The sequence below is a fragment of the Notolabrus celidotus genome, chromosome 8, assembly GCF_009762535.1.
Source record: "Notolabrus celidotus isolate fNotCel1 chromosome 8, fNotCel1.pri, whole genome shotgun sequence".
In the NCBI taxonomy this organism is placed as follows: Eukaryota; Metazoa; Chordata; class Actinopteri; order Labriformes; family Labridae; genus Notolabrus; species Notolabrus celidotus.
The window spans coordinates 21,741,411-21,753,207 of NC_048279.1; the positions used below are offsets into that span (position 1 = coordinate 21,741,411).

General features: G+C 40.8%; 1 protein-coding gene across 2 annotated transcripts in view; it reads right to left on the bottom strand.

The window, feature by feature from the left end:
• macrod1 (mono-ADP ribosylhydrolase 1) overlaps positions 1–11,797 on the bottom strand; it is a 155,337-nt gene that overhangs the window by 44,854 nt on the left and 98,686 nt on the right. Inside the window, exon 6 of one of the 2 annotated variants that reach the window (XM_034690559.1) lies at positions 8,416–9,337. The exons of the other annotated variant lie outside the window; for it this stretch is intronic. Coding sequence (XP_034546450.1) covers positions 9,195–9,337 — 143 coding nt within the window. The 3' untranslated portion in view covers positions 8,416–9,194. Of the gene's footprint in view, positions 1–8,415; positions 9,338–11,797 lie in introns of those variants that run through there. 2 annotated transcript variants of the gene reach the window in all.

An 11,797-nucleotide genomic window follows, 5' to 3' on the forward strand; every position in this document is an offset into this window, starting at 1 on the left:
TCAGTCTACTTCAGGGACTACAAATGTAGGTCAGCCTTTCTGTGAACTCTGTTTACAAGTAGTATTTTTATATTAATGTTCATCAATGAGCTTTATCGTTACCAAATAAAAAATAGTATATATAAAAAAATGAACTGTTATTTAATGTATGTTTATACTGTATCTTCTCCATCCCACTCTTTCAACACTGCCACAGAGAAAATATTTACCCGGTATACATTTCTCAGAGACATTTCAGATTTCATCATGCCCGTCTGTTTGCTTACATCCAATCACTCCCCTTATAAACATTGGATTAATATCCTCATATTCTATTCAAAATATATATTTCAAAGTATTTAAAAGCCTTAAAACAGCTGTGAGATAAATGTATGAATGCAAAAGTTCCCTCTGACTAATACTAGTTGAGATTAACAGCAAATTGTGAAAATAAATAAAATAGAGGGGACTGTTTAATCAAATGTGAAACATTACTTTTCACTGCAGGATTGCTTCTATTTGAGTATAGACCGTTTTTTAAGCACTCGAGTCTAGGACTCAAACACAAGGGCAACTGAAGTTCTAATTTTCAGTACTTATGACTTGACTTGGACTCAAGCACTGATGATTCAGACTTGAGCTTTGACTGCACTCGTTAGATAATGACTGTTTTACTGGTTTTGCTTGGTATCTTTGTGTAATGCCGTCATAATTACATCAGTTTAGAGCTAGGGCGGGCATGTGTGTTCACCTGCATGTATGTTGATGTGCCATCTTGTTCAACGACAGTTCCTGACAGGATGTCCAAAGACCTTCCTTGAATTGTGAGTTTTCTTTTCAGAGTTTTCCAGCAGGTTAAGCGTACGCTGCAGAGGCTAACAGTCTTCATAGCAGCTGTTGTTTGCTTAACTCCAAGCCGAAACCCTATGCTGCATGTCACCCCCTCTCTCTACTACCCCACATATCCTGTCTCTATTAAGCTGCCCGATCCATTAAGACAAAAATGCCCCAAAATATAACTTAAAAAAATGATGTTTCAAAATGAAAAATAAAATGGGATTAAACACGGGATCAATTGCAATCAACTATTACAAATTTAGCAATTAACAATGATTTTTAAAAAATCATTGTTGGATAGCCCTACTTAAATTTGAAGTGCCTCAGAATTGTGTGTGTGTGTGTGTGTGTGTGTGTGTGTGTGTGTGTGTGTGTGTGTGTGTGTGGGAGGGTGGGTGGGTGTGTGGGTGTGTGTCAGTACATATTAGTTGGTGAAATATGCCCTCTTTCCATCACCTAGCACTATTTGGATATTTTAGTAATGAGCTCCTCTTCCTGAAATTACAGAGGCTAAACATTTTAAGTAAATTGTCTCACTGAATGTCTGACCTATCAATATATTATTGATATATTATTGTTCTTTAGATGCTATTTTTTTTTTTTGATCATTCTCTTTCTGGGGGATCCTTTTCATTGCTAAGCCTGCACTTGTGTTTATTTCTATGTACTAATGGGATCTCCTAATTAAAACAATTCTCGTAGTTGTCAGATAAGAAACTGCAGCTCTACTTTCCAGTGGGTGTTCTTTTTACATTCTGTTTTAATTTGATTTACTATAATTGGTCGAATATCTGTCATAAAGCACTGTTGTTGTAAGACTTGTCAGAGTCGGAGTCAGACTCAATTGACCATAGCACAGCCTGACATATAGGGGACTATTTCCTGAGCTCAGTTCTTGGGTTTGGAGGGCTTTGGAGTCCAGACTTAAGGTAATTGAAAAACTGAAGTGCTCTCACCTCTCCATCCACCTCCCTTACTACCCTGAAGCCAATCAGATTAAAAATTTTGCATAAAAATGTCATAAATGTATAAAATATCTGAATTTAGGGTAAGAGGTGAAAAGTGTGAATGTGTATTCTTTTCAGTTTCCTGTTATTCTTACTTTTTCTCTCAAACTTCAACAGTTATCAGTTTTCACTCTTAGACAGCTGCTTTCTCACAAAGTGCTGGAATCCTCTGTGGTTTCATCCTGTTTTTCACCTGAGAAAACAGGACAAAACTGCCAAGTTTATTAGACTTACTAAAATGAAATGTTTAGAAGCTTCTTTAATCAATGTGTAAAAAGCACAACTCATTCTGACCTAATTATAACACAAGAGCCTGTTTGTTAACAGACTGTATTTAGACACTTTTACAAAAGCATACTGCTACACATCTTTCACTAAGGTCCTGTCACACTGTATAATCTGCACGCAAAAAAAATTAATAATAAAACAGTCGAACACCATGAAAAGAAAAGAGATGAAAGGGTGAAAATGAGAGTGCAGACAGGTGGACAAAGAAGGAGACAGTGAAACAGGAAGAGACGAGCAAAAAAAAGTTTGTACTAGAGGGTAACTCAAACCATTTTCAGCACATCTAATTTGACTTTCACATTTATGGAAAGAAGGAGTGTAAGATGTGCGTGTGTGTGTGTGCACCTACTCTCTCTCATAAGTGGCCGTCACAGTGGCGTGAGCCTTGAGAGAACTTGACTGTGTGCCATTGGGTGACACCCACATAGCTTTTCCTTTTATACACCATTCTAGCTTTCTTTTTTTTCAGCTTATTGTCATAAGAGCCCTCCTTTTTCTGGCTCTGTCCTTGCTTCCTCACCTCCTCCTCCTCCTCCCAGTGTGGCCTCCCACCATTCTTACCTGGGAGGCTACAAGACGCTGCTCCTGCTTTCATACTCAACGTCCATCCATCCGTTCCTCCTCTCCCCCTCCCCTCCTTTCTCCCCCTCTCTTTCTCTCTCTCTCTCCTAACCTCCATCTGTCCCTTGCCTTTATTTATCCTCCTTTAAGGCAGGAGGCAGGAAAAAGGCTAGCTGCTCCTTTGTGCGCTCGGCCCTCAGTGTGTGCTCACCCATGCGAACACAGCTCTTAAATCCAGGCCCTGGCTTTGGCACAAAAGGAAGGCTCTGGTCTTGTAAAGGCCCCTACAGCTCTCCCTATCTCTTACCACCTTTCTCTGAAAAAGACAGAGGGGCAGTTATTCTAAACAAGAGGACAAGAGGGGAGGAAGAAAAGGGGGAACAAGTTGGCGATGCTAAAAAAAGGAGCGGATAGAATTCTCTTCATACAGCTTCAAGACAATTTTAACTCCCTCTCACGCCTGCTCTCCAACTCTTCTTCGACTTCTCCGAGCCAAGCCCCACTGAAGCTTTCTTTTGCTGATCCCTTTTTTCTCTTTCAAGGCGTATGAATTAACTGAATGAATTAACACCAAAGCTGCTACTGCTGCTGTGATCATCATCATCATCATCATCATCATCATCATCATCATCATCATCATCACGCTTCTCATCAGCAGCAACAGCTTTGACGAAGCTTTCTAACACCTCGAAGGATCACACTGCTGACGCTGAAGCCTGAAGAAACGGAGATGTCGACAACCCTGTCAAAAAAAAAACTCCACAAACTAGCAAGGTATCACAGTGTGAGTGTTAGAGTGTTTAGCCCACAGCCTTGTCAAGTCTCCTGGCGCAACCAAAGAAACTTCACTGCTGATGAAGATGATAGAAGAAGAAAGGGGGAGGGGGAGGAAGTGGGATGGGGAGGGAGAACAGAGGCAGGAAGAGGATGCAAGGGAGAAAGATGAAGGAGAGGGTTGAAGGGGGGATATGATGGAGAGAGGAGGTGCAAAAAGAAAAGAAGCAAGGAGGTAAGGTGAAGAAGGGGATGAGAAGATCAAGAGGCAACAAGGTGTTCAAGTTGTTGACAGCAACAGGCAGAAACAACCTGTCTTCAAAGAGATGGATACACAAAAAGAAGGAGCGACAGGGCAACGGGCGAGGCACCGAGACGGAGGTCTGGGAGGAGAGGAAGAGGGGGAGTCCGGGAGAGCTGCAGTGAGGATTTTAATTAGCGGTAATTGGCCACCGAGGGAGCTGAAACTGGGAGATGGGAGGCAGGGAGGAAAGAGAGGGGGAGCATAACAGGCCCTTTTTGACAGAGTGATATCTCTCTTGCTTTGTATCTCTCTATTTCCTTCAGCACTTTTTCTATCTGAGGCTTTCCAGCTCCATCTTGTTTTCCCTCCGTCTTTTCTGTCTTCATCTGTGCTGCCCTCCCCAGAAAAGTAGCCTTTATTCCGCACACCCATGTCCTCCTTTACACAAGACAGAGGAATTATAAAGTATTCTGCACATGAGACCCAATAAAGCAGAGAGTGGAGCTGAGAAGCTTTACGCACAACAGATGAGCGGTTTTGTTATGAATATATGTTCATATCTTTTTCATATTTCATTACTTACAGTAATTTAACTGATCCTGAAGCAGCTGTAATCAATATTTTTACTTCAACGATGGATCACATGAGGACTGCTTCTTCCCAAGAGGGGACTGCTTCTTCACCACTCCAGTCAATATTTATTTTCATTGCACTATTTGTAATGTTTACAACTCACAGATTCACTTAACTTGGATAAATATAAGTCCTGTTGTTGGTCATTGGTGCCTTTTATATTAGTATATTTATATCTCTAACGCCATATGAACACCAATTTTTAACATACTTTGGTGTATTACAGTGGTGTCTATTCATCCTGGTGGCTGACAGGAGAATTATGGCCAAGCTGTCGTCTCTGATGGAATTTTTTTTCTCTATATATATTCTTGTTGAAATTCTTGTACTGTACACCTTCTTGTTTACTGCTGTAACTCCATGAATTTCCCCGTTGTGGGATGAATAAAGGAGTATCTTATCTTATCTTACAACAGTTTTGTCTGCAAAAGTTGAAAGCAGCGAAAAAACGTTCAGATTTCTTGTTTGAGTACAGAAATTTGACCAGTTAAGTTGAATTTAAATCTGACTCACATTCAGGCAACTGTTTGCTTACTTCAAAAGTTATGCTAATCAAATTACAACTCGATTTCACTTCCTTCAAGAAGCCAATGTTTTAGGTTATCTTTTTAAATCTGGTTATTTTTTAGCCATCCTGCCTTTGGTATGATAGAAAAATTGAAGGAAGACTGGAATAATTGGAGGCGAGAGTAGGAATAAAAAGTGAAACCAAAGGTTACTGCAGTTGGCACATTGGAAGGGTGCTTTACCAGACTTGTTGTCCTTTCCAGGCAAAAATTGGACTGCATTTTCAGTCAGCCATGCTAACGTTGTGCTGTTGTTGTTCTACAGGCGGAAACCAAACAAACTGCTGCACTTTGTTTAAAGGTAGTGAAAATAATGCAGGGGTAATATCTCCTACAGCCAATGACTGCAGAAGAAAAACAACAGTCTGGGCACATATCCCCCCTTTTTTTCGGTCTGCTAATTAAATGGACCAACTTGTGGTTTTGTTTTTAACCTGTGTGGTCATTTGACAGCTTGTGTTTGTTGCTTCTATTTTCAGTGTTGCCAAGTGCCAGATAAATAATGTATCTTTACTATGCTAATGGGAAACTATTAAGCAGTGTTCAGTTGACTGCCTGGAGTACTTAATGTCCTCCACTTCTGATTTTGTCTCCCACTGATGGTGATATATCAGTTAATCACCAAAGTAAGACTTAAAGGTTGAAGATAATTAAAACTGAAGCAGAGTGCTGTCCTCTCTTCACATTAACAGTGATAATGGTTCTGATCTAATGTTGTCAATCTCTTCTCAGTCCCGCCCCTGGCCCCCATCTGTCCCCAGTGTGTCACTATGTTGTATCTCAATGTGTTCAGCAGGGGAGCAAGGCCCGGCTGGGGAACAGGTTTGCAGGGTTAGAGCTGAGTTTATCGGTACACAGGTGAGCTCTGGGGCCTGTGGTCGTCTGGACAACAGATTCAGCCCTAGCTCCCGTCTCTGGCAACAACAAAACACACACAAACGCACACCTTCACAAGTCTGCATACTTCTTACAGCTGCAGCTGACTCCAAGTGAGCAGCACACTAATTATTTGCACAAAAACACACTCACACTAATTTCAAACTCTTAACTCTTAATTAAGACCGCTTGATTACAGAAAAGTTGACAGATTTAACTGCCTGTAAGTTTGGTTAATATGTGATTTTAGGCAGGGCCTGCTTGATATTTTCCATCTGTCATTTGTCAACATCCTTAAATTGCTTGTGACTCTTGCTAAACAGCAGCCGTGGTGTGCCATGCACTCTGGGTGTTGCTAGGTTACAGTGCTGGGATGCTGCTGGCTAAGTGGCTGCGGGATCATCGGCAGACCTTCTGCGTGGAGGGCTGACAGCAGGTCCTCTGGACTCTTTGGCAACTTGCGCGTCGTACGTTCTTGAAATCCCACATCTGGTGGCAAGCCCATACAAATCAACATCAAAGTGCTGGCTTTCAGATTGGACCTGTCCGTCAACCTTTCTGCCACTCTCATGTCGGGTTTCATTTTCACATCTCGCTCTTTTCCACAGTCTTCCTCTGCTTGCTTTGTTATCCCTCCTTTGCTCTGCCTCTGTCGCTGCCGTCTCGCCTCTCTCTCCCTCCTGCAGAGAGGTAATCAAGCCCTGTTGCGAGTGTTTAAGCATCGGAGCAGATGCATGTTGAATTATTCTTGGGACTTTATGCTTTGTCTGCAAGTAGAGAGCCAGTCTCTTCATACCTCCTGCTGGGGAAATAGCCATACTCTCACAAACTCAAGGCTGGGACATGCACACCAAACACACCCCCACACACACTTAGTCAGTGACTGAGTCAGAAATGAAGCCAGTCACACGGATCTCATGCTGACAGACAGTTACAGGTAGGAGAGTGATAAGAGCTGACAGGCAAGCTACACTGATATACTGTAATGCAACTCAGACACAAGTAAACACAGCACAAAAAGGCAGGCGACAAGGCAGTACAATCGAGTACATCAACAACACATAAATACACTTTCACACAGGCTAACACAAATATGCACACACAGTGACAAGTACATACACACAGATATTACAGCTAACATCCTCAAAGTTAAACAAGTGAACCAACAAAGGAGATCAGACAATGTAAGAACTCATCTGCTCCTAATTCCCTCCTGTCTTCAACTCCCCTCACATCCATCTCCTCCCCAAAGCTGCTTCGTTTTATTTATTTTTTTTTCACTCTCCCTCTCACTCCTTATCTCTCTCTCCTCCTCCTGCTCTCCATTCTCCCTCCAGCACGCCTTTATCATCTTCTCCTCTCTTTTTTTTCCTCTCTGTTTTTCTCTGTGAACTTAAACTCTCCGTGGAACTATAAGCTGATATCACACAGTTTCAGAGTTGCTTTAATCTCTCTGACACACACAGGCACACTCACACACACCTGGGTGGTCATTATAGTTTATACAAATCTTGGCTGGGTCATTGTTGGGATATAGATTGGTGTCATGCTGTTTGAGTTTCACTGCAGTGACAGAGGATCGTGTTTGAACGAGGGGGGTGGGAGGCAGAAACAGAGGGAGTGTCATGTAATGACATGAGAGTGCTTTGACCTGTGGACAACACTCTACATGTTGTATTGGGCAAATTAGATTCAGCCCGTAACTGATTCAAAGACTTATAGTGTCTGCTGACACTGTGGGCTGTACCTTGTATGGCTTTCCAAAGAGGCTCTTTTGAGCTGTATTTCTTGCCATTACTGTAAATTATCTCCTTTATTATTGACCACAAGTTCTCAGTCGGGTTGAGATCAGGTGAGCAGGCCGGCCAGTTCATGAGGTGATCCTCTTTAAAGCCCTGAGATGCCATCCTGTCCTGGGAATAACTTGAGGCATGTGACAGTGCATTGTGCTCCTTTTCACTTTAGCTGAATGTCTTGGCTGAAATACAAAAGAGGATTGCCTCATGAACTGGCCTGCCTGCTTGCTTACCCGATCTCAACCAGACTAAGAACTTGGTCAATAATAAAGGAGATAATTTACAGTAATGGCAAGAAATACAGCTCAAAAAGAGCATCTTTGGAAAGCCATACACAGTACAGCATACAGAGTCAGCAGAGAAGTCATCAGAAACCTCACTAAATCAGTTTATCAGTGACCTCTGACCCTCACTGAAAGAAAAGGAGATTATATTGGACATTTGAGAAACACTTTAGATTTGAAATATTTTAAAGAATTTAACAGTTTTATTTTGTATACAAATGTAAAGAAAATTGTTGTTTTTGTTGAAGTTTGAATACAGTTGTAGTAAATATTATTATTTTCAATCAATAGAACGTTTAAAAATGGTGCCTAGTTTTTAATTTTTACAAGTTATATGCTCTTATCACCAACTTGCATAATAATTTGGCACACTCATTTCTGCAGATTCTGCAATTATTTAAAAATACAGCCAAAAAGCATAATTTTAACCACACAGTTGAAGAAATATATTCACTATCTGACTCCTTGAAAAATTTGAAAACGACTGATGACATAGTTTTTAAAATATTCACAAAAATGCAACTTGCATAATAATTTGGAACACGGTGTAAAGGGGAAAATCACAGTTGGTTTAAATTGAGCACATTTTTTATTTTAACATCACAGCTGCACCTTTAAGCTTTTAACAAATAAGAAAAAATCATGACATGGCAGGCCTTCCTACTGGGACCTTGTTCTCAAAGACCCTTAACAAAAACAGACCTCAAAGTAACAAAAAGTGCAGTCAACAAGAATCCTTGAGGAAGACTTTCCAGAATTATATAAATGAAAGTGCACTTTTTCTGCTTAGTCATTTTTGTATCAAGAGATCATTTAAAAACTGATTTAATATTTTTGCTGTCTCCCGTGAAAATTACTTTTCAATGAGTTGTTATGTCACTACAACATGTGAAGATGTAGTAGACGCATAAGAGATGGATATGCAAGGAGAAGGGAAAAACAGGACAGGCCTGGTCTGTATTTATTCAGTGAGGAAGACCGAAGAAGACAAATGTATTGATTTATTTTTATTTGGAATGACCCTGCACTGAGGAGGTAAGAGAAGAAGAAGATATCAACTGATGGTATCAACAAGTTCTTTATAGTGTTTCACTGTAATGGAAGAAGACAAGCAGACATTACTTCAATCTGTCGATCTGTCTTTCATGCTGTCTTAGACGTGAGCAGTCCTGTGTTTCAGTTCACACCCTAATATCATAATACCTAACCACTGCCTCCTCCTATCAGAGTTTATAAAAGCAGTACTCAAGTTTTCAGTTCAGTCATTTTAGTTCAAAGATAAACCGCAGAACCGTAGCACCAGGAACACCGGGCTTCATATCATCGAACAAAAGTTTGATTTAACGACATCACCTCAGTCCACGATCGCTGCATCCCTGATCACTCGTAAACCAAGTCTGTGTGGCCACAGCCTGGAGGCCCCAAGGTGCAACTATGCCCATCTCTGTAAGCCTGCCCGTGCTTTTCCTGGATGAGCAGGGAAGTGTGCTGTCTGCAGTGAAGGGGGCATTAAGGAAGAGTGAGAGAAGCATAACTCCATAGACAATTACATGTGAATGGCTTATAACTTTAACGTTACAGTACTCCATGGTCGCAATATAGTATTTTTAGATATCTTACGTGGTGCAAGCCATGATATATCAAGTATATTCGATATACCGCACGTCACTACAATCAAACATCAAAGATCCCTCAGATTAGGACAGTCCACAACTTCAACCTTCAACAGATTTCTGTATTGACTTGAACCACGGCAGTCCACATTTATCAACAGAGCTGACAGTCATAATGATGCATCCCCACTTTTAAACCTCAAATCACAAGTCAAAACTGAACTTCACAAGAACAAAAAAGACACAAATCAGCATGATAACAGCAAAGAAAAAGCATGTTTGAGAAAAATGTATTGAAATATATTTTTATTTTCTACTTTCACTCATATTCAATCTGTTTTAACAGAGGAGGCAGGCTTTAAAACCTTTACCACAGCCAGTGACCAGGGGGTGCTCAAACATTTTTGGGTTCACTCAGGGACGCTGGAGTGCTGTCAATGATTTTATACAGTCTATGGTTCCTACATTACCCACAGTCAGTGGTGCCGTATAGGGGGGAAATGTTAAGATGATTTTAAGGGCCCATGACTGACAGGAGGCCCGAAAATAATATATATATATATAGAAATGAAAGTGAAATGCACTTTTATATATAAATGTATATCAGAGATCTCTACTTTATTTGGGCAGATTCATACCCCCCCCCCCCAGGGTATGTCACCCAGTCTTTCTCAAAAAATCAACCTGTTTGCTAGTTTGATGTCCACAATGAGATGTCCACTAATTATACTAAATGGGTTTCCCCGCCCTCACTACCAGACTCAGCAGCTGATATGTCAGCAGGGGCACTGTCTCCCTACAACTCCCCACAACTCCCCCCAACCCAATGAACAGGAAGGTGAGCAACGTAGCATGTCAATTAGCATTATTGAAGGGGGTCTGTGGGAATCTCTTTTTTTCTCTCTCTATCTGTACTATTACAAAAGCCTATAAAAACAAAGCTACAGCTGAGCTACATAAGCTACAGCCTATAGTCTGTTTTGGATGCTGGGCAGGTTGTAGCATTGAGGGATTTAGTCTGTTTTAATGTCACAGAGATTACTCAAATAATACCTTAAAATCAGATATTTTGATGCTGACTGACAGCAGTTGCACAGGGTTCTTGTGGCCTTTGGTGATGGGGCCCAATGTGACATTTTTTCATGGGGCCCAAAATCCCTGGCGGCGCCCCTGCCCACAGTGCCCCTCCACCATTAACAGTTCTGTCAGATATATGGGTGTGTTCTTATGTAGCTAATTTGAGATGAGAAAAAGGCTACTGAGGTCTGGGCAGCTCACTGTTTTCTAACTCCAATTCTCACTGCATCTTCTGACATCACTGGAGGTAATTTATCAGACTTCGCACAGCTTCCCTGCGGAGCTACAATGTCAATTTATGGCAGTAGTCCCCAACCCTTGTTACACTGTTTTTATGAGTCCATCTTGGAAATCTAACTCCTGAGAGAGTGAGGTTTTTTTTGGAATGATAGACTGGGAGGTAACTTCATACCCATGTGCTTTTTTCTGTTTTTAGCCATCACTGTTGTGCTTGTATTATAGCACTGCACTTCCTAGCAGAGATGAAACAAAAGAGTAAATCAAACAAGTGTTCTTTCAGGGCTTGTAACATAAACCTGGGGAGAGAGCCTACAGGAAAAAAATTTAATCATCTTGTTTAGTTTTGTTCAGATAAATGGATAAAACCTTGTTTTGTGAGCCAGTGAATTAAAAGACTGGTAGTTTGACGGACATATTGATTGAAAACAAATTCAAAGTTATTTGCTAGTTCAAGAATCTTAAATGTCCTTTTTCTTAAATCTTGTTTTTTTTTTTTACTCTAATGTAATTTTCTGAGAATTTGAGAGCTGATAACAAAGGTCAGTTTCAGCATTTTTTAAAGACAACATATTAGGTTGTTGAGACGTTCAACCTGCCACCTCTGAGTAGTCTGATTCACCAGGTATTTGGACATCACAGGTAAAAGATATTGATCCAGAGACAGCTTGAGCAGAACAAACAATTACCCAATCAGTGCCATGGGTGTGAATGATACCACTGATCAGTGTTTTCAAACGGCGTGACTCAAATAAGGAGTAAACACAATTAGCCATCACTTCACACGAAACCGGGATGTTGAAAAGGCTCGTGTCCTGGTTATTCGTCAGGGTTGAAAACACTTCTGTGATTTGAAACTGTGGCCTTTACTGGCAAGCTAAATGAAACATAGCATAAGCCACTGCACAAGAGATTACACTGACCCAAAGGCTTCACCGTTAATAACATCAGTATCTGGAAATAGGATAAGACTTAAGTTTAGTCACTCAGTTTCTCTGATGAATGTCTACATGAGGAGCTGGTGC